This window comes from Colletotrichum jinshuiense, chromosome 2 (assembly GCF_051148585.1).
Source record: "Colletotrichum jinshuiense chromosome 2, complete sequence".
Lineage (NCBI taxonomy): Eukaryota > Fungi > Ascomycota > Sordariomycetes > Glomerellales > Glomerellaceae > Colletotrichum > Colletotrichum jinshuiense.
In genome coordinates, this window is record NC_139309.1 from 1,338,422 (window position 1) to 1,360,339 (window position 21,918).

The 21,918-nt window shown below is 50.7% G+C and overlaps 7 protein-coding genes across 7 annotated transcripts; 3 read left to right on the top strand and 4 right to left on the bottom strand.

Annotated features, from left to right (window-relative positions):
• Nucleotides 1-782: 782 nt before the first annotated feature.
• Nucleotides 783-2,610, top strand: EsH8_II_000355 (general substrate transporter; the record flags this gene model as incomplete). Its single annotated transcript, XM_083263653.1, has 4 exons — nucleotides 783-921; nucleotides 979-2,073; nucleotides 2,136-2,481; nucleotides 2,538-2,610. The coding sequence occupies 4 exons, from the start codon at nucleotides 783-785 to the stop codon at nucleotides 2,608-2,610; spliced, it is 1,653 nt and encodes a 550-aa protein (XP_083120975.1).
• Nucleotides 2,611-3,132: 522 nt separating this feature from the next.
• EsH8_II_000356 (D-isomer specific 2-hydroxyacid dehydrogenase) lies at nucleotides 3,133-4,264 on the bottom strand (the record flags this gene model as incomplete). Its single annotated transcript, XM_083263654.1, has 2 exons — nucleotides 3,133-3,654; nucleotides 3,722-4,264. 2 exons carry the CDS (start codon nucleotides 4,262-4,264, stop codon nucleotides 3,133-3,135), a joined length of 1,065 nt encoding a protein of 354 aa, XP_083120976.1.
• Nucleotides 4,265-6,032: 1,768 nt separating this feature from the next.
• On the bottom strand, nucleotides 6,033-7,042 carry EsH8_II_000357 (class II aldolase/adducin N-terminal; the record flags this gene model as incomplete). The annotated part of the gene is made up of 3 exons (XM_083263655.1): nucleotides 6,033-6,430; nucleotides 6,484-6,741; nucleotides 6,811-7,042. The coding sequence occupies 3 exons, from the start codon at nucleotides 7,040-7,042 to the stop codon at nucleotides 6,033-6,035; spliced, it is 888 nt and encodes a 295-aa protein (XP_083120977.1).
• Nucleotides 7,043-7,840: 798 nt separating this feature from the next.
• EsH8_II_000358 (uncharacterized protein) lies at nucleotides 7,841-9,361 on the top strand (the record flags this gene model as incomplete). The annotated part of the gene is made up of 1 exon (XM_083263656.1): nucleotides 7,841-9,361. One exon carries the CDS (start codon nucleotides 7,841-7,843, stop codon nucleotides 9,359-9,361), a length of 1,521 nt encoding a protein of 506 aa, XP_083120978.1.
• A 319-nt stretch (nucleotides 9,362-9,680) lies between these two features.
• EsH8_II_000359 (Zn(II)2Cys6 transcription factor) lies at nucleotides 9,681-12,174 on the bottom strand (the record flags this gene model as incomplete). The annotated part of the gene is made up of 7 exons (XM_083263657.1): nucleotides 9,681-10,595; nucleotides 10,646-10,844; nucleotides 10,900-11,024; nucleotides 11,090-11,143; nucleotides 11,212-11,906; nucleotides 11,976-12,024; nucleotides 12,076-12,174. 7 exons carry the CDS (start codon nucleotides 12,172-12,174, stop codon nucleotides 9,681-9,683), a joined length of 2,136 nt encoding a protein of 711 aa, XP_083120979.1.
• A 1,310-nt stretch (nucleotides 12,175-13,484) lies between these two features.
• EsH8_II_000360 (glycoside hydrolase family 71 protein) lies at nucleotides 13,485-15,142 on the top strand (the record flags this gene model as incomplete). Its single annotated transcript, XM_083263658.1, has 4 exons — nucleotides 13,485-13,646; nucleotides 13,729-13,962; nucleotides 14,070-14,477; nucleotides 14,528-15,142. The coding sequence occupies 4 exons, from the start codon at nucleotides 13,485-13,487 to the stop codon at nucleotides 15,140-15,142; spliced, it is 1,419 nt and encodes a 472-aa protein (XP_083120980.1).
• A 4,772-nt stretch (nucleotides 15,143-19,914) lies between these two features.
• Nucleotides 19,915-21,297, bottom strand: EsH8_II_000361 (uncharacterized protein; the record flags this gene model as incomplete). The annotated part of the gene is made up of 4 exons (XM_083263659.1): nucleotides 19,915-20,345; nucleotides 20,403-20,889; nucleotides 20,953-21,069; nucleotides 21,127-21,297. The coding sequence occupies 4 exons, from the start codon at nucleotides 21,295-21,297 to the stop codon at nucleotides 19,915-19,917; spliced, it is 1,206 nt and encodes a 401-aa protein (XP_083120981.1).
• Between the last annotated feature and the right edge of the window lie 621 nt (nucleotides 21,298-21,918).

Genomic DNA, 21,918 nt, shown 5'->3' on the forward strand with positions numbered 1-21,918 from the left:
ATGCATCCCAAAATATGTTGATATCAGGAACCATCAAATCAATCTCAGAACAATGGCACCACTCACTGTGGGGTTCCTACCTTCTGTTATCTGGTCATCGTCACTATCAAAGATACCTTGCGCCCTAGCGACAGCCACCTTGGTGTCGGCCGACTCACGGACTCCCCTCCCCGTCCTGCGGCCAAGGTCCGGTCCCGGCAGCTGATAACTTGCACCCCGCTTTCTTCATTTCGCACAACCCTGGTCACCCCTGCTCGGATTGTCCCGGATAAGGGCCCAGAGCTCTGGTTGGTAAATCAGGTGCCTCAACCCAAAGATCTGTTATTCTATCCTGTTATAGGCTCGCTGGAGAAGCTTCCTATCTCCAGCCAGGGGTTTGGCTTGCCACCAGGAGGGAATGGAAGTATCCGCGCACCTTTTTACCCCGGGTTTCGAGAATGCAACCACAAAGAACGCGAAGGCTTGCACTCCTCGGTTGGCCCCAAGTCAGGACCTCGGATCAACTTCACTACATCTTGGCTTTGATAACGTTGATCTGATAGTAGTCTGAGGACACAAGTTGTTGCCCTTCCAGTTATAGATACCCTTTGGCCCTCCCTTGTTCACAAATACATCCTGGCGACCCATCACGACTTTTGTTTTTTTTGGTTTGCCTCTAAGTCGTGAACCTTTTTGTATCCATCCACCACAAAGTTGTCAAGGCAAGCCAAACTGGATGAAAACAGCCGGGGCACCACTTTACAACAAGATTACACGAGCAACAAGTATTCTACCTGCCCAAAATGGGTGTCAAGCAAGTCTTCACCGAATCGACATTTGCCAAGTATATCAAAGCAATCAGAGAGTCGCCTCGAGAGCTTATCTCGAATCGTAAGCTCTTACTCACCGCAGCCCTCTATGCCACAAGCGGCATTCCAATCAGTATGTTGAATACACTTACCTGGAGCAGTCGGAGTGACATCTAACTTGGAAAAATAGCATGGGATCAAGGCTCCTCGTCAGTCGTGCCCTCCCTCCCAGGCTTCCAGAATGACTTCGGAATCACCTCGGCAACGAACCCTACCCAGGTTTCCAACTTCATCTCTTTCGTATATATTGGTGCTGGCATAGGTGCGGGCCTCTCATTCTTCCTAAATGATCGCATCGGACGAATGTGGTCATATCGGTTGTACATGGCAATCTGGATCCTCGGACAAGTCATCGCCACTGTCTCCATGGGTAAACTCGGGGTGCTGTACTTTGCTCGCATCGTATCGGGCCTTGGAATCGGCGCTCTTACTGTCACGGGACCTGTAAGCATCGTCGAAATTGCGCCAACGGAGATTCGTGGCCTGTTAGCAGTGTGGTTCAGTGTTGCTATGCTGCTTTCCCTGACCGTTTCTGTCTTCGTCGTCTACGCCTCCTTCCTCCACGTGGCTGTCGGCCGAATGCAATACCAAGTCGTATTCTTCTCCCCGACGATTGTTATGGCACTTTTCATTGCGGCGAGCTTCCTGATGTATGAGAGTCCACGCTGGTTGTTCATTGCCAGGCGCGATGAGGAGGGCCTTCAAAACCTAATCGCTCTTCGAGGACTCCCCGCCGACCACCCTCGCGTGGCGTCTGAGATCGAAGACATCAAGGACCAGATCGCCAAGGAGGAGGAGAAATTTGGGCGCAACCCCGGGGTTCTTGTCTTGATGAAGGATGCTTTCCTGGTCCCCACAAACTTTCGACGGGTTCAGCAGTCCGTTCTCTCCTACGCCCTTGCGCAGCTATCTGGAGCCAACAGCGTGACGTCCTACCTTGTTCCTATTCTCAGCATGCTTGGACTTGGCGGCGGGACTGCTCGGAGCTTGTTCCTCAGTGGCATGTACAGCATGGCCAAATTCTTTTTCACTCTGATCGCCAGCTTCTTCTTCATCGACGCACTTGGCCGTCGCCGCAGCTTATTCACGGGCATCACCATCCAAATGATTTCGGATCTGTATATCGGCGTCTTCATCAAGTACCGACAAGCGGGCTCGGTTGCACCAGGCTCTAGCGAGGCTGCCATCGCAGCCGTCTTTATTCACGGATTTGGATATGCTGTTGGTCAGTAAAACGCCCTATACATAGGGGCACGCCGAGGGAAATTCTTTCTAATGTCGTTATAGGTCTACTTGTCTTGCCGTACGTCTTCGGGGCCGAGCTCTGGCCCAATCACCTCCGATCGTTCGGCAGCGCCTTTACGCAATTTTTCCACTGGCTGTTCTTCTTCGGTCTCAACAAGGGCATGCCTTCGCTTCTCAGCCAAACCAAAAACTGGGGAGCCTTCATCTTCTTCGCGGGATGGTGCTTCCTCTCTCTGATCTACGTCTATTGCGTTGTACCCGAGACTTCTCTACAGAGCCTGGAGCAGCTAGACGAGCTTTTTAAGGGCCCTTGGTGGAATGTCAGCCGCAGGGCAAAGGAGCTGAAGAAGCAGGCCCGAGAAAGAGTCATTGAGGCCCAGGAGTCGATGTGAGTAGTGACGCGTGCTATTGTAAGACGCAGAATTACTAACAATATCTCTACAGTCACGGTGAAAACAGCGAGTCTGACTCCAACGTCGAAAAGAACAACACCCAAGCTGTCAGCCAAAAAGTCTGACATAGCTGCTGAGGATGCCTTCAGGTGAATTGCTAGTTTAGAGGATCATAACGGAACCCGCGGGATTGGATTTTATAATATTTGTCTTGCTACGTAGTGTTTGTACTTCTTGTTTGACAACCTCAACCAGACCTCACTTTATTTCTTAATAACCTGCAATTCTCGATACTCCAAATGCTCTCTCCATTTTAATTAAAGAGCTAGCTTCAAATAGAAAAGAAGACTTGGAACCATGTAATGTTATTTAGCAAAGACATAAAAACGAACGCACCCGTGTATGATAGTTCACTTTGATTCCTGGGACAACATTCGAGGACCTCCAGCCAACGCTGTCTCATTAGATGGCACGACAAATATGATGAAATGGATGGCATACATTATGAGGGAATTATCCGATCGCAAACTCATCTGTTATGTATACATATATGTCCCAAATATTCCCAATGCACTATTTCATCCACCCAAAGCATCCAAACGACAAAATCTTTGACTGCCACAAGCTATAGCCCTAGAGACTTCGTCCTATTTATCCGGACTGCTCACTTTCCTCTCGTGAATATCGATTACAGGAGAATTAGGCTTGCCGGTCTTGAATAAAGCCCTAATGTTCTCAAAACATTCCGTCTCAGCCTTCTGGAAGGCCATGTCCGTGAGACCTCCCAGATGAGGCTGAGCGATGACATTGTCATGTTGCAGCAAGGATAGATCCGGCTTTGGTTCGTCGCAGAAGACATCCAAACCTGCCCGCGCCACTTTTCCACTCTCTAGGGCGTCTTTAAGTGCTGCCTCGTTGATGACGGGGCCGCGGGCAGTGTTGACGAGGAAAACGCCGTCCTTCATCGCCGCGAACTCGGCTGGTCCAATCAGCCCCGTCGTCTTATCGTTCAGAGGGCAGTTTAGTGACACGACGTCGGATTTTCCGAGGAGGTCGTGAAGCGTTGGGCAATATTCTGCGTTGTACTTCGCCTCTTCTTCAGCTGGTAGGCGATGTCGGTTGTGGTATTTGATCTTGAGGTTGAAAACAGCCGCCTTTTTCGCGAGGTACTATTGATGACAACATTAGCCGGCAAGTTCTGTGATTTTAGTGCAGACATCATGTTATGCATCGTACTTTTCCAATTGCTCCCATTCCAACAATGCCCAAGGTCAAACCGGAAGGGTCCCTCCCAGGAACAAGTCCGGGTACGGCCCTCCATGTCCCGGCCTTCGCGCTCTTTTCCGCGTTGCTTGTGTTGCGCAAAACAGCCAATGTCAAAAAAATGGCCATGTCCGCCGTTGCTTCGGCGACAGCGTCGACCGTATTACAAAACCACATGTTCTCGGAGGCCATCCACTCTACATCAAACTCATTGAAGCCCGCGCTGGCAGAAGTGATGATTTTGCAGTTGGGCGTCAATGCGCTGAGGAGTCCCTTGTCGAATGGCTCGTAGGGCGGCGTGCCCATGCGGATAATGAAGGCATCGATAGGCCCGTTCTTCTTAATGTCCTCAGGGAGCATCGCTATCGTTTCCGCACGGTTGGTAGCCTCCAGCACGGAGTAATCAAATTCGGTTTTGAAATCGACAAGATAATCATCGCTAACGTACTTTGGGGTACCTAGAGCGACGACACGGGGCTTCTTAGAGCCCAGGTCATCGGTGCGAGAGGGAGCCATGATGGATGATGATCTGGTGTGTGTATGTTGAAACGATGACGATAGCTCCGTGAGAACAAGAAATGCTGATATATCGCGACGCGGGGTACAGTAATCGCGGGGTATGGTAAAATGGTTTTTGGAAGAAAAATGACAAGGCACGTCACGTCAGCTGGGCATCTGATAACAAGATATTGGTGGTAATCCCCTGGGGACCCCTAGAAATAGAAACACAACAATCGTTGCGCAACTGTCGAATCATTCCCGTAAGTGGCAAGCCACCGCGGAACCCGCCAAATCGCAATGTAGCCGCTTATTCCCCTTCCTCCACTGCGGAGGCCCGAAAAACGGAGGTGTCGAGGGAGGGTCGGATTCTCCCGAGTAAGGGCGCCCCCAGCGGGCATTGATAGCGCTGCGCTGCTCGGGATGAACCGAGTTTAGGGATTACTGGCCCCGGCCCCATCCCAATTTCGTTGTGTATGGTGGGCGTGTGGGGGAACGTCTGCTGTGCTCTCAATTGACAACGGGCCTCTTCGCGCGCGTCATCCACCACCGACACTCATTTTTGCTAGGCCGATGAATTACGAAAAGAATCTGGTAACCAATACCCACCACATATGTTCACCTGGGCGACTCCTAAACGCCAGCCAAGGTCAAACATCCGACACAACATCACAAGCCATCAACGCTCTGGAACAGGGTTATCCAAACGAGTGGCAACACTCTGAATAAACAACGAGACTGTAGCTCACGATGGCCGACCGTAAGGAATTAGAGTCTACACCACCTCTTGGCTTCATCGCAATAGACTTGGACATCCACCGCCCTGCTGGTGACCCCTACAATGAGCGGACTTGGCCATTTCCGTTAATCCGCGAAATGGCGGAGGGCTCAAAGGTGTCACAAGTCGTTACCTCGTCGAAGTACGACTCTGCCTTCATCGACCGCTTCGTGAATGCTGGACTGCGGCTAGCAGCTCGTGGTTGTGTGGGAATAATAACAAGCTGTGGCTTCTTGGCAATGGCACAAGCTGAGTAAATATCCAAGGACGAAGCTTTCATCTTAGTTGACTTTAGCCTAACATTTTGATGACAAGGCTTACTGCAAGATTGCCTATCCCGATAGCGACTTCGTCGCTTGCTCAGCTGCCGTCAATCCTGCCTTTGCTTCCGCCAGACAAGAGCGTTGGCGTTCTTACATACGACGAATCACGGCTGGGTTCAGAACACCTAACAAGCTTCGTACCAGAGGCTTCTCTGACCAGAATAATTATTCGTGGTGTACCTCCAGGCGGTCATCTAAGGAATACAATTGGAAATGGCGCTCCGTATGTATCCGCAGATATAGAAGCGGAGCTCGTATCAGTCGCGAGGGAGTTGGTGGCCAGCCGGCCTGATATAACAATTTTGTTGCTTGAATGCACAAACATGCCCCCGTTTTCAGAGGCAATTTTTAACGCCTTGGGAAAGAAGATTCCCGTGTATGATGTGTATACTATGGGGAACTGGTTCTACTCTGGGCTCACACGACAATTGCCCACGGGGTGGAAATGATAGACATCACCAAGAATCTCAGCTAGTAACCATAGAAATTTGTATGCCAATTTTTCGGTCCCATCGAAATACAAATTTGCACATTGTAGCGGTTGCTTCATGTGATTGATATCCGTAAAATTAAATGTGCTAGTATCGCAAAAGCAAACCCCTCACTTGATAGTAAATAGGTAAGAACAACACCCTCGTCATGCTGATAATATGGTTGTATCTTCTCATTCAATCTAATTCATTATTCACAGTAGAAAGTCCCCCCCTGATTCCTTCAAGATAAGTTGATACTCCGGCACAAACTGCATGTACATGACTTCTGGCGTACCAGTGCCATCCTTGGTGTACTGTGCCTCCTCGTCGCCAACTGTTGTCTTCTTCAACCCGCTCGCTGCGCCATTGCTACCAGGCGCAGTCGCTTGTTCGACCAAGAGTTGAGACTGACAGGCACGCTCGAGAGCAATGAAGAAGGCAGCTGCCTCGGCAATTGTACCTCCAGCGGTCAGGAGACCATGGTTCTGCAGGATGATATTCTTGTTCGTGGGACCGAGGGCATCGGCGATATGCTCGCCCTCGGCCTTTGCAAGAACGACACCGCCGAAACCAGCGTAGACTGAGAGGTCATTGTAAAACATGCAAGAGTCTGAGGGAAGCGTTAGCTTGCAATGCCAGCTATGAGCAACGGTCAAAGTTTACCTTGGTTTAGCATCTCGATTGGGCGTCCAAATGTACTCCAAGCGCGACCGTAAGGGCTATGCATGTGACAAGCGGCGTTGATGTCTGGCCTCCTCTTGTGAAGGACCGAATGAATAGTGAAGCCCGCCGTGTTCACCGGTTTTTCTGCACCCCCAATACGGTTACCGTCCTCATCAATGTGAACCATGTCAGACACCTTGAGCACTCCGAAATGCACTCCATATGGGTTGATCCAGAATGTGTCTGGCCTGACAGGATCTTCGTATGAGGGTTAGCTTGGATGATCGCCAGCAAAGCCTGGTCTAGGGGATTTGGGTGCAAACGTACCTCTCAGACTAATGTGGCCACTGCTACCATCTGAGAATCCCAGCTTGGCAAAAATGCGAAAGGCAGCAGCCATCTGCTCCAGCTGCCATTTTCGTGCAGCTTCAGCTGATTCAGGGACTGGGATCTGATGGAGTCGCTTGACCTTGCCGCTTCCCACCTTGCCTGAATCCAGCGCCGAAGACAGCGGTGCAGGTGCGGGGGCGGAAGCCGTTACCGTTGTAGTAGTTGACATCGTGAATGTGTATGGTGTTTTGCAAGTGTGCTGTTAGCCACTGTTTGATTTCGATCGCGGTGGTCGGAACTTTTGCATCAACCAGTCTGGTAAAGATATCCCAAAAAGACCACCTAACATCCGAGGCCTCAATTATGAAATGTCGAAAGGATGTGATGCAATGGCGGGCGGCAGCTACTCCGCACCACTGCACCCGCGTTTTGGAGGGTGCGGATAAGCGCACGCCATGTCGCCATCTCTCGGAAACCCCCGACTCCGGCCACTGGAGATTTGGCCGAGGATCGACGTTCCCCTCTCAACCTTTCCCATCCTTATTCGGCAGGCGAAAGCTGCAAAGGGCCCACATCCCCATGTTAAAGTAGCTTACTTGGTACATTTAGTTATCTTTCAGCTTATCGGTATCATCCGGTCGAGCTTAGGCCTCGGTGAGCGTGGCCACGGCATAACAGCAAGTGGCTGTCGGTGTTTGGGCGACTCGCCGAAGCTAACTACCGGCAACTTGCCGAAGCCAATCGCCTGCAAGATTCGGCAACAACCAGACAGAAGTTGTGCCAAACTCGGCGCGACTTTCCAAAGTAATTGTATGAGGCAAGTCATATGATCAAATCTATACTTTTGCTCAAGGTGTTTGCAACCCCCCACATATAAGTGGTAGAGGGAAGCTTCTTTTCTTCCCATTTCACGGCAACAATTCATGAAGAGATTTATAAAGTGCCAACGATCGCATCCTGCATTGCTAGCTCGTAAACCCAAGCAGTTCTTTTTTCCATTCAACTTGATACAACTCAAAATCTAAACATGGCAACTGATCTCCTCTCCGCCCGTCAGCCTGGCGTTCCGGGACAACCGGGGCCAGATGACGCCTACGTTGATGCCGATACCCTCCGGGCTACCTTTGCCTTAGCCATGTCTGCCATGTACAAGTCCGAAGTACCATTGTACGGCGATCTCATCCAAATAGTCCAAAAAGTCAACCAAGATGCCCAAAGCAAAAAACTTCAGGGCCTCGAGGGTTCTATAACCATGGAAGCAAGCCTCGAACGCTTGACTCTCGAAAGGCATGGTGCCATCCGTCTCGGAACCCCTAAAGAACTCCACACTGTTCGGCGGATCTTCGCTCTCCTTGGGATGCACCCCGTTGGATACTACGACCTGTCGGTTGCTGGACTACCCATGCACGCGACCTGCTTTCGGCCGACGTCAAGCGAGTCCCTAGAACGCAATCCGTTCCGGGTTTTCACCACCCTCCTGCGCCCGGAGCTGATCAAGTCAGGAACAGCCCGAAGCATCGCCCTAGAGCTCCTGGAGAGACGCAGCATATTCAGCGACTCTCTCATTGATCTCTTAATCACCGCTGAAAATACTCAAGAAAGTCGTCTCACCCCCGAACAAGGGGAGCGCTTCATCGCCGAAGCTCTCCGGACATTCAGCTGGCAACCTCTGGCTGCAGCAACTCACGAAGAGTATGCCCTCCTGCGCAGCGAACATCCAATTCTGGCCGACATTGCCTGCTTCCGCTCATCACACATTAACCATCTCACCCCCCGCGCCTTGGACATCACTGCCGCCCAGGAAGCCATGCTGGCAGCTGGTATGGCAGTCAAAAGTCGCATTGAAGGCCCTCCACCACGGAAATGCCCTGTTCTTCTGCGCCAAACGAGTTTTCTTGCTCTCCAAGAGGGAATCCGCTTTGCGGCAGCAGGGGGGGACGAGTTTGTCGATGGGTTTCACAAGGCCAGATTCGGTGAAATTGAGGAGAGAGGCGCCGCAGTCACTCCTGCAGGCCGAAAGCTTTATGATGAGCTGCTAGTGGAAACGATGAATACTGCACGAGAGAGAAGACAGGATACTGATCCGGTTGCCGTGGATCGTATCTTGGATGATACTTTTGGAAAATACCCAGACAACTGGGATCAGCTGCGAAGGCAGGGCCTCGTTTTCTTCGAGTACAAATGCACAGATGACGCCAGAGACAAGATAGAAAGCCTAGAGGACCTTGGAGACATTGACTCTTTGTCCCTCTTAGACCGTCTAGTATCTGAAGGCGTGTTGACAGCACTACCGATCACTTATGAGGATTTCCTGCCCTTTTCGGCGGCGGGCATCTTCCAGTCCAACCTTCAGCCAGCCAGCAGTTCAGGAGACCCAGCCTTGGTTAAGGAAGATGTTGCGGAGCCGGACCAAGAAGGATACGAAAAGGCTTTGCAGTGTCGTGTTCTCGATGCAAATGATTTGTGTGAGCAGGCTCAGAGAAGGAGCCTGGAACGTTGCGCGGAAGAGTTGGGGTTAGGTTTGAACTTTGCTTCCAGGTTTTGGTGAAGTGGCCGGCTGCGACAGCCCTGTTGAGCTGGGTTCAAGTTGTTTGAGAATGTGATTTGATTTAGTCAGAAGGCGCTTGATTCACTTTAATTTAATATTTAACATTAACCAGTGACGTGTAGGCGATGTCTAGCCTTTATTTAAATTTAAGTAATTGGAGCTGGCCTGGGCTTGGGTTCATGTTATCACATACTCGCAGGACGAGAATGATAGGCGAGGTGATGCAAGGGCATATATGCCAACACAGATGCCCTGCATATTTAATAAAGTCTCATAACTGCTCCTATATTTGATGCTTGCCGCTACAATGCCTTGCCATCTAATACTCCCGTACACCCTGAAGTAACTCCTGGACTAGCCACTCCGTCTCCTGGGGGATTGTCATGTCATCCAAGCCCATTATCCAGTCTTGAAGCGGCAGTGGGCTTTCACCGCCCAGAGGAGGCTGACCGTCCATAGAAGGGCCCGGTTCTAGTGCTGGGAGGGAAACAGGAGCGGGCTTGTGCCCATCATTACAAACCATACTGATTGTGCGCTGCGACAGCGCCTCAAAAATGTCCCGATATGACGTTGCCAAGTTCCACCGCTCAGCAATGATGATGAGAACAGTTGTGCAGGCCATGCAAGTTGTTACAACATCCGCTTGCCGCACAGAGTCCCTCACACGCTTGGAGCGCCACAGACAGTAGAGATAGGTCAGTCCAGCGAGAAACAAGATATGTAGACTACCCCACGTAAACTGGACTGATGAGCTCTGGTATACCCTGCGGTAAAGTAGACACATTTCCCGTGCCCTTACGGCGCATTCCTCCAGAGCTCGTTCGGTTGCCTTGTCGTCGCTCATGCTTCCTTTGCCACTGCCGTCGGGCGCGGGCGACCCTATCATACAGTGGCGGTATAGCAGTAAGATGGAATGGTCGTAGGCGAGTTGAAACCATGAGCGAGAAGTGAAGACTGACAGCGGATGAGACCTAGAGTAGTCTAGCTGGTCTGGTGTATTGGCACGCCATTCTTCCAGTTCTTGGCGGAGGGACTCAACAGTGGCCCTATGACCACAGCCGCAGCCGCGAGTTGTAGGTGGATATATGTTGTCGCTGATCTTGGTCCATAGGCGACGGAGCTTAATTGCGTGTACGAAGCCTGTCATCAAAGTTGGAGGATCGGTGGCACAAGTCCGTGGATTGGACATCAGACCAGTAGAAGTGATGTTTTCGTCATCGATGTCCAGGGGTAGCTGCGAGGGGGGTCAGCTATGGTTAAACTCCTGTAAAAAAGGTAGCCTACCTCCGCATCGATTGAATCATCTGGGATGCCGACTGGGCGGCCAAGTGTGAAAGCAACTACCCTGTCAATGTCGTATGCTACCCAAAAGCACCTCTTAGACATCTCTTTAGTCAGTGCGTCTGTATTTCTGTGATATCGTTCTGCACTGCGGTGGTAGCCCAGTTCAATGCAATGGCGAATGGCCATGCCAGAAACCTTCCTAAGATTTTGTCCGTCAGGTTTGTTTCGATACAAATAATGTGGAAGGAACTTACCACAGGCTTACGCCAACTGGTGATCTGATAGAGTATACGGCGCAGGATAAAATGGCTTGTATGGACTCGAGGCTATCGAGGTCCAGGACAGCAGATATGTGGTCCAATGCCATGGAGTAGTAAGCCTATCAATTTAAAGTTTAGCAGATGTCACCCTGACCGTGTTTTGAGATGGGGGCAGAGAACTGACCTCGGCAGCATCATAATGGCTTTGACCGAGAACCAATGAGCCTATTGCGTACACCTACGAGATGTGTAAGCAGAAGTGAGGCGGTTGGGGGACGACTGGGGATATCGGCGCTTCCGTCTCACCATCAAGACAAAAAACAGCGAAACACCATTGACACTGCTAAGATCTCCTTCGAGACTGGCTTCCAAGCAGCTCTCTTCCCAAATCTGGAAGGTTGGTTTATGAAGAAAAGGATATTGCGGATGGATGTTGTTGAAATACGCTTCTGAAAGATTCGCTCTCAGTGTCGGCGACGGTAACCTCAGTGGGACCTCACGAGACACTGCAGGACCAAACCCCTTCCCGCGCCCCGCGTGACTGTGTTGTGAACTCCCACCTCTACCAGCAAGGCCCATGGTAGCGCTGACGATACGAGAGAACGAAACAGCAGACGAAGGTCCAAAGTAATGGGGCTCGCGGCCCGCAGCACTGAGGCATAGCAGAGCGACCTCTGAAGATAACACATCGACATGGTGTTCATCTGCGTCAATGGACGGCGCACGGAGTCCCCGCGTGAAGCTCATGTCATCAAAGGAGGAGTGATCGGGAAGATTGTGGAGGGCCGAGGGCATATGCATGATGGGCATCGGCTGGGTTGAGCCGGTTGGAGGCGGGGCTGGCTCAGGATCACGCCCGTCGTTGGAGCCGAAGTGATCAAGGGCAACCTCGGGTCTGACCTGCTGCAGGAGTCCTTCGAGATAAGCTACACGGGCTTCTAAAGACTTCATGTAGTCCCGCGGGCGGTGCAAGCCGGTGCCTGGGTCTTCAACCAGGCAGTCTACAGGTGGTCCGTAATAGTCAGTCCAGACTCATCGCTAACTCGTGACCATGTTGTGAAATAACATACCACGCCCTGTTCTGACGCAGTTCTGGCACTTGGGGCTTTGTCCGTCGCACTTGTAAAAGTTAGTGAAATTTCCAGTTATGGAAGGAGACTGGAAGTAAACCTTCAGCTTCTTTTGCTTGCAGCCGATACAGGCTAGCATAGTACGCTCGCCGAGTCGTGGGCGTTTCGCCTGGTGAGCGCCAGCTCTCTGACTACTCATTGTGAAAAGAGGGAATAGAGCAGCTGCAGAAGTGATAGGAAATGAGATCTTGAAAGCTAGATCGGCACAGTGGAGACTTGAGGTCAGATATCGCGTGTTTGAAGGGGAGCAGCTGTACCGCCGTCCGGGGTATGTGTCAGCAGAATCCAACTGGCCGATAGGGGCTGGCTATTCAATGCATCTGCCGACGAGCACCCTTCTGTTATCAAGTGCGGAGATTGTGGAGAGTGGACAAAAACACGATCGGGAAGTTCCCGTCCTGGGATGGACGGTGTTTTCCTAGGAAGTACCTCTGTTAGTGCAACAGACCACCGAAGCACGGTACGGGAGGGCCGCTTGTTTCCGGCATCGGAGCGGTTCCGTTGTTTACCACGCCGGTCTTCCGAAGGTTATATTTGCACGTTGAGTTTGTCAGTTGCGGTAGCGAATACGCCTTAGTGAATGAATAAATACACTTCTCTGTGAGTTTCTTGCATATCCAAGCGAGCTGGCTACCAAAGCACACAAGGAACAGATCCGCCTTTTCATGGAGATAGCAGCGGGGCAGGCCCACCAATATTGGCAACACTCCTATTAAGCAACTTGGTTTTCAGCTTTGACACATCCACAATTCGGTCTCTGTGGCTCAGTTGGAAGAGCGTTGGTCTCATATCACATCAATATGACTCTAGAGTATCTAGGGACATCCAAAGGTCGCAAGTTCGAGCCTTGCCAGGGACATTTGTTTTGCCTGTGCCACTCACTGACTGACTGTCTTTTTTCAACTTGAAAATGACACGATTGAGAGACAGTTGGTAGGTAGGCAGACTGGGTTTTACTTATTTCAACAATTAAATCTAGTTTTAGCGCTCTATTTTTAGTCTGTGCCGGTATTGAAGTCATGCATATTACGATGCGTGCCCCTTGCGATTGCGTTTCGCGAGGGATTACAGGCATTCCCAGTGACCACGACAGCCTGTGCCCTAGTCCAGACAGCTGTCATTTGACCCCCCGGACCACGACTCATGGCCTGGAACCCGCTAAATCATGCCGATGCAGTCCGCTGCAAAGAAATTGATATCCAGCCAACCTCGTCCCCCAGACAAGATCACTTGTTATCTCACGGTTCACAAGATCCTCATTCGCTCCAAGATACTCGGATAAGTCGGGACATTGCTAAGCCCTCGGTTACGTAGTGATGGGGCTACGTCGACCCTCCCGTTGCCAAGTCTGAAGCTTCGCCATTCCACGTGTCATTTAACTGGAGCGGTGAATGCAGCACGCGTCACGGCTCTTGGACGGTGCTTTTTCACTCCTAAACATACGCGACCATGAGGAAATTCTTTTCCGACGCAAAGAAGAAGATCGAGGCCGAGATCGCGGCCATCACGGCTGACGATGAGCCCCAGCAGCAGCAGCAACAGCAGCAACATTACCCGCCCCCGCAGCCGCCGGCTCAGGGGTTCGAACGGGCTGTCTTTGCTCACTTCATGGTACGTTGAGCGATGCAGGCTTGCTGGCAAGCAGATGCTCCACGCAGCAACATGTCTTCTAATAGACTGATCATGGTTTTAGCTGAGTAATACCGTCGACTATTCCGTAGACGAGTACAAGGTGGACATCGGGTTGGCCCAGGAAGCACACATTGACGCCTTCGTTCTGAATTTCGGTCTCCACGAGGAGGCAATTGCCAAAATCGGTGATATTTTTGCTGCGGCCGAGCAGACGAGATTCAGACTCTTGTTTTCGTTTGATTATGAGGGAGCCGGAGCCTGGCCCAAAGAGCGGGTGATTGATTTGGTTAGCCGCGTAAGTTAAGAGCCTCGAAATGCCTGACGGAGCATTCCCTGTAGCTCAACCGGACGGCGAAACACTGAGTGCCATCAACAAACAGAAAATACTAACCCGTTCCCTAGTTTGGTCCTTCGCCTGCGTACTTCAAGCGCGGATGGCAACCCCTCGTCTCAACCTTCGAGGGAGTTGGCAGCGCGTCTGACTGGCACGAAATCAAGGCTGCAACGGGCTGCTTTTTCATGCCCTCGTTCTCGTCCGTCGGAGCCGAGAATGCATTGAACACTGGTGTCACAGACGGCCTCTTCAGCTGGGCGGCATGGCCCCATGGAAACAGCCGAAAGATGGATTCTGAGCTAGACGCATCTTATCGACATTTCTTGGGCCCGCATAGGCCATACATGGTGGCTGTGTCTCCTTGGTTCTATACAAACCTTCCTACGTGGAATAAGAACTGGGCTTGGAAGGGAGACGATTTGTGGAACGACAGGTGGAACGAGATCCTGTCTATGAGGCCCGAATATGTGCAGATCGTGAGTATCAATGAAAAATGCTTCGCTTAGTGGTTACTGACAACAAACAGCTTACATGGAATGACTTTGGAGAGTCTCACTATATTGGGCCGCTTCACGAGAAGCAGTTCGGGGCCTTTGAATACGGAAAGGCCCCCTTCAACTACGTTCGAGACATGCCTCACGACGGTTGGCGCCTCCTCTTGCCTTTCCTCATCGATCTGTACAAGTACGGAACCGCCAATATCACTCGGGAGGGCCTTGTGACTTGGTATCGCCTCCATCCTGGCCACGCCGGTGACGCCGGTGGCACTACGGGTAACACTAGCAGCCACGGCCAGGAACTGTTCCACCCTGCAGAGATCATGGAAGACAAAATTGTCTACTCCGCACTTCTCACAGGACCTGCTTCGGTATCAGTCAGCATTGGTGGGGTTGTAGAGGAAGGGTCTTGGGACGATGACGGAGTGCCGAACGGAGGTATTGGCGTTTACCACGGCAGCGTGCCTTTTAACGGTAGGACTGGCGAGGTAGTTGTCACTGTTCATCGGGGCGGTGATATTGTTACTCAGGTGCAGGGTCGGGCTATCACGACTGATTGCAGAGATGGATTGAACAACTGGAACGCTTGGGTTGGTAGTGCAAGCTCTCATGTGGGAACACATGCAACTGCGACACTAGGTTAAATTAGCCTGAACCTATACAATATACTTGACTCATTACTGAGGACAAGGATGATATCTATACAAGGATTTAAAATGCAGACCTCGATGCCGTTTCAAATGACATGTCGTCCCCCTCTCACTGCTATCAATATTGTCAGAAAGATAGAAGGTCACCCAAAGAGGCTGTGCAGAGCAGGTATTGCAGGAAAACAAATATTAACGCCCCAATCATAACTATTTAAACTCTTAACTTTATGAACAGGAGCGTTATCTATTCAATCATGATTCTGACGTTTTGAACCACGAAGATTAGGTTGCCGTTGTAACGGGTAAAATAAAGGTCACGAGACATACGCTGCCGTTGCCTACGCCTATGAAGGTATGGGCGGCAACGGCTTTCCCACCGAGACGTTTTTGACAATTCAATTCGAAATCAGCCACATGTTCATTCCAGGCAAAATGATTTCTGGCTGTTATGTTACGTATTATCTAAGACCATGTCATCAAGATATCTCACCCCAGGACACTGCCGGGACCGGCCCTTGCATTATTCGTTGCCCCTGCATATATGTCAGACTTAATTCATCACATGGTTCTCTATTGGACACTAATTCTCTTCATCGTCTCCATCTTTGGTGCGGCTGGGTGGACTGCAAGACGGGAGGATCCGTGTTGATGACACCCGCTCCATCACCCAAGGATCCACATCGTGTAAGAAGGTTGCCAAAGAACACCAAAGAAGGCAGTTATTTAACATGATTTTAGTTAATTATATATTATGACTAGCAATGTTCGTGTGGCGGAAGACCATTGGTGGTTGTCAGTCTGTCTTGGTATGTCTTTTCCGCAAAGCTCAAGAACCGATCCACATCTCTTGTTGTAGACATGAAACCAAAAGAAATCCTTACGGCGCCGACAGGCGCTATCAACCGTATGTAACTGTCCAAAGAACTACTTTGAATCTTGCTCAGAGGTAGCAACGCTTTCTTATCCAAGCCAAAAGCGGCTTCCCCGGCCCCCGGGTTGCAAAAGCACCCAGTTCGTAACGATATTTTTTCAGCCGAGGACTCTATGGCGACTAGCCTTTCATCGACGACTTTTCCACTGGCATCCAAAAAATTGAAACATATTGTGCCTCCTCTTGATGCCATATCGGTTGGTCCGTAGATCCTGACCATCGGTGATCCGTCACTGTGTTCGAGGTTTTGTAATCGATCGAGGCACCAGCCAGCCAGACACCGAACTCTTGTGTGAATCGAGGTCATCCCAATCCAATCCAGCCAGTCTAGTCCAAAGTGCACATCGGGGATCGATAAAAAGTTGACCGTTCCGTCTTCGAAGGCTGCTTCATCCGGAGCCATGGAGTGCCAGGGTATTCCAACTGATGCTGCGGTGATCGTGCCCCCGGAGAACCAAGGCCGCGACCCTGCAAGCCGCGCTAATGCGTCGCGTCGAACAACAAGGCAGCCAACCCCGGTTGGGTAACCAAAGAGTTTATACCAGCTGACAATCACAAACTCGGGCTGAACACCGAAGACAGATAGGTCCAGTTTTGAAGTAGGCAAGTAAGCCGCAGCATCTAGCAGGACATCGTATCCCTGCTCTTGTGCAATGCTGACCCATGAGAGCGGATGACGGACGCCGCTAAAATTGCTCTGTGCAGGGTATGCGAACAAGCCACTCCGGCGTGGGGATGTAGAACCGAATATTCCACCACTGCGGCATTTCAGGGCTGACATCAGGTCGGACGGCTCGACCCTCAGATCCGGAGCTCGCACCGGGACGTAGACTGTCCGAGCATGTTTTCGGCCTGCGAATTCACGGAGGCCGTTGATAGAATTGTGGTTATCCGATGTCAGAACTAATCGCGTTCGTCTTTCAAAGGGGTATGCTTCTGCAACAAGTCTTGCAGCACCGGTCGCATTCGGGGTAAAGATAACAGTGTATTCTTTCGGCGATGCGTTCAGGTATTCAAGTACTCGTGCCCTGGCTTCGTGGACAAGATCGGTGGCAGATTGACTCGTTGGGTTTATTGAGTGTGGGTTTCCAAAGAGGGTATGCTCCAATCGGGCCCTGTGTGCTCGGAACTGAGACCGCGCAGCAAGGCCGGCGCCGGTAAAGTCGAGATAGAGATGTCCTTGCTCGTCGAGATAGCTATATTCGGTAGCGCGAAGGTCGTCCAAATGAGCAGTAGAACCGTATTCCGGATAACTATCCAGTATGTCCCCCATCTTGACTTGTTTCGGTATTGGTTGTTATTAGGGTTTGTTTCCGACTCAAGCTTTTGCAAAAGAGAACCAGGGAATGGATTTAATTGTACGAGATGTCAAAGTAGGAATTGTAATGCAGAGGCCATTTACGCAGATCATATATGAGCCAAGCCATACCAATTGGTAACTTCGGCTCAAAGCCTCCCTATGGTGGCCTCCCACACCAGATCATGTAAACTATTCTAGGCACCTCCATAGAGTGTAGGCTTGGTAAGAATCGTCCCCACTAGCACTATTTTGACGCTCTGGTTATACCGCTGGGGCTGGGTTGCATCCAGCGTTGCCTCAGGGTTCTGGACACTGAATCCTTTGGATGCAGACAACGTAGTTAGTGGAATGGGGCGGGGTTCTACACCCAACCTATAGGATCTATGCTCTGGGGGCAACCCCCCTAACCAGCAGCAACCCCCTTGTGACTCGGCCATCTATGCTGATTCCAGGGCTTGATAGGGCATATTCTGATCAAGGAGCGCAGCAAATAAACACGGCCTGAAATGGCGGCAGAAGTATCATCATCGTGTCGGAGAATACTGCGCATACAAAAATTATGCCGCAAAGCTCGACTAAGCAACACTGGCAACTCCGAACTTACAATGTTACCAGAAAGCAACGCAGATCAGATTGACCCTGGCCAGGCTTACTAGGCGGCAACCCCGACTGCCAGGTTGGATAATAGTGGGTGGTGTAGACGACTGCGCCACGCGGGTAGACACCACCATGTCAGACGCAAAGAGGGGACAGAAAGGTCGAATAAGACGCTTGTACTTGCCTGGAGAGTCTACGGGTGCAAAAGTCGGTATTGGTCGGCTGACCACTTGATGCTTAACTGCAAACTGGCGGGCATCCCCGGTCATGCTTATGCCGTCCGATCCAGCCTGCATGTCCAAGCAGCGATCGTCTTTAGCATCATCGAGCTGATGCCAATACCATCCTCTTAATGATATTATCATGTCGGGTTAGTCACCCAAAGGGTATGTAAGAGCGATGCTGCGCCATTCCAGCTGGACCTCTCTGCTGTCGGTGTTCCCTGATGTGCAGGGCTCTGCGATACGAGTCAACGCTGTGGCAAGCCTGAACAGGCCAACAATGGGTTTTTCCTTTCGATTGTTCTTCATAGTGGATGTGCCCAGCCGTCTGTGGGTGTGCAGATTGGCGGGCCGGGGCTAGATCGAAGAATGGCTGCCCGCATGTAAGCTTGAACCGAAAGTCTTTTCAAGCCTAACAATAGGAATGATCGCCTCGCCAACTTTTCTCAGTCTTCTCATTGATCCACTCTTGTTTCTCCACAAGTAAGATTCTGGTCTATTCAGGTCTAGTGGTGTGAAAGAGGTGTGAAGGACAGTCGTCGTGCAGCTTGCCTTCTGAGAGTTGCATGGGTTATCAGCGCAAGATCGCTAAATTCGGGCAGCTGATTGGGTGCAGAGTATCTCCTGAAATGTGCATTGTCTTCGCCAGCAGCCCAACAGGTTGGGTGAATGGAACACCGAGACAAATCCTACAGCACCCTCTAGCCTGATTTGATCCGCACCGCGTCATCCCGACGAGACGAATCGAAGGATGGGAGTTTATCAATCCTCTAGCACTCCCAACGAATCACTGTCTGTTCTCGATAATATATGACAAGCCACCATGAATCATTGATTCTAGCTCGAATGCGCGTCTGCATTAAAAACATCATTGCCAGTTTCCAAGCTTTGTGAAAACTTTTGATTCAGCACAAAGGAAGTCGCAACAACATCACGTTGAAATCATTAATGCGCTATGTAACGATGTTCAGTTTAAGTTACAAATGACTAAAGTCCAGCTTTCTTTCTCGAGCTGCAGAACTTTATCTGCAGGGGACGTGCAACTCATGCTGCGTGCCGCATTATACTATTCCTCCCCACAGGGATAAGGCTAGAGAACACTAAAGGCGGTTTGACCGGACGAAGAAGCAAATATAGGTGAGACAGGAATTTGAACTTGGAAGTGTCGCTAAAAAGCCATCGGCATCAGGTTAACCCATATCATAACTAGCGCCTTTGGAGGGGCTGATAGTTTTTGAAACACCTAGGCTGACGCCCACCTGGCCTTGAGGGATTGAATCAGGTTACATGCTGCAGCCTTTGGGTGGGTAGATGCTTGGCGAGTACAGATTTGTTCTACGATTAAGTCCCAGTAATGAATGATCTGGCGAACAAAACGTATATCCAATTGAATTTATCGTTGATTCTAATGAGCATACAACGTGGTTTATCGTTGCACGATAACTCGTGTTAAAATATTTTCGCGAGTGCGCAGGATGTAAAATATATAGGTGAGCAACTGAACAATCAATTGGTTTCCAACAACAGATACTTCTTGTCACGGGCCTGATCGCATCTGCATGTTTGGATAGCTGGCTCGACCGCCCGCTAAACTGATTGGTGCTTGGGCACCAGTTGATGGTATCAAAGGCGATCCTTTGGCCGTCAATCTAGACACAGAAAACTAGATGAATAACTTATCTTCTTGAGATTGATAGATATTGCAGCCTATCCATAATTACCAGCCCTTCCACGGCACCCAGGTGTCTTGCACAATGTCATTCTCATCCACCACGTAGTAAACATAGAACGCAGCTGCGGTGATACATGAGTGCTGAATATTGAGGAACACTTTGTCGCCCACATCAAAATTCGTCTCTACATCTCTTTTCTCGGGTTCGGCATTTTTTGACCCAGGGATTTGAACCTCGCCCACGATGCCATGCTCCTGGGACATGCGGACCACAGCCCATCCTGGGATATCCACCACGCTGCCAAAGCCCGGGAATGGGCCTGTCTCTTTCGAAAGAGCGATGGTTCCGGCATTGATAAGTGCTTCGTTGCGCTCAGGATATACACTGCAAACCTCAGCAAGCACGCGGACCGCCTGATCTTCGGGTCCGACAAGTCCTGTCGCAACTTGTTGAAGATCGTTTGTGGGGAAGTTTCCTACGAATTATAACCGTCAGTCATTGCCATTTGCTAGTCGCTCGCCAAGTTGCTCACCGGCATGAAGCTCCAAAGTCACATTGGAAGGGATTGCGGTCTTGAGAGTGCCGACAACATGCGCCGTCGGGGTGGCGCCCACCGACAGGGTAATCTTCTGCTCTCCAACAATCAATTTGGCGGCGCTCAAGACACCGTTGATCTCGTCGGTCAATACACCTTCGGCTTCCTCCTGAGTGCGGCAGCCATATGAATGTCCCGCATGACAGTAAAATCCGTAAAGTGAAACGGAATCTGACCCATTCACTCGTTGGATGAGCTTTTGGAGACGGTCGCTGCTCAGTGGTACGCCAGCTCGCTTGGTGCCTACGTCTAGCTTGATGTAAATGTCCCAAGGTGCCGTCGAAGCTTCAGGACTTTTCTTTGCAAAGTCCTCCAGCAGAGATATCTGCTTTTCGTGATCGATCATAAGAAGGATCTTGACAGACTTGCGTAATTCGCTCAGGAACGGAATAGCGCTTGAAGCGGGAGGAAGTCCGTAGAGCACCTAGCATTAGAGCGCGTTTAGATTCCTCGGCTTCCTAGTGACACCAATTGAGCTTTCGCGTACCTCTTCGAGTATGCCTTCTTCTGCCAGTGGTAGAAGACCGCGAATCTCTGACAAGGTGGAAGCAACAGTCTTCCTGAACTTGCCATTGCCCAGCATTAATCTTGTCACCTCCAAGGACTGCGTGTGTGTCAGCTAATGCGTATACTCTTGGCCGTACTATCCTCCACACCGTACCTTGAGTGTCTTTACATGAGGCCTAAGAGTAACCCCGGCCTTCTCTACATCCTGATGTAACTTTTCTATGTTCTTCTTGATAATCGGCAGGCTGAGAATTAGCGAGGGAGAAGGCAGGTCCGTGGCCTTGTAGCCAATAAAGGAGCGGTGGTTCTGCAATGAGTAATCCATCTTGGCTGGTTATTTGGAAGGAAATTTTGCCTGTGATGGGTTTATCTGAACTTAACAGAAGAGCGTCACTTTTGTTGTTTTGGACAGGTCGCTTCCCCGCTGACCAGTAGGAGTTAAGGCGTTGACAAGGGCGCACGGGTGCGACCGAAGACGCCGAGAACGGCGATAGGGCGGCACAAGTGGGACATGGTAGGCGCAGCCAATCCTAGCCGCCGCTCCGGCGCCGGCACCCAAGGATTGAGCGCGGAAAACACGCTCATTGGCAGAAGGTTTCCCGCGGCGCTCCAACCATCGCCAATTAGCCCCCATTGACGTCTGACCTCTGCCATCGGGGGCCCATCTTAAGTTTCGACTTGATGACGGTCGATCACCACTTTGATGTCGACGTGCTGGGGTCACTGTCTTGTAGGCAGGTCGACTATCGTCGTCTGGAGCGCGAGTAGCCCTTTCGTAATTAAACTTCATTAACCTAGCCTAGGAGATTACTGTTCACGCTGATGATGTTCGGTGAATTGTTTCGCTTTGAGGGGGGTTGCAAGAGAGATTTGTGATTTACTATGTGCTTCTTTCTCCTCGCCATGATGATCGCCCTATGTCACCTCGTTCAAGAGAAATCAGCTC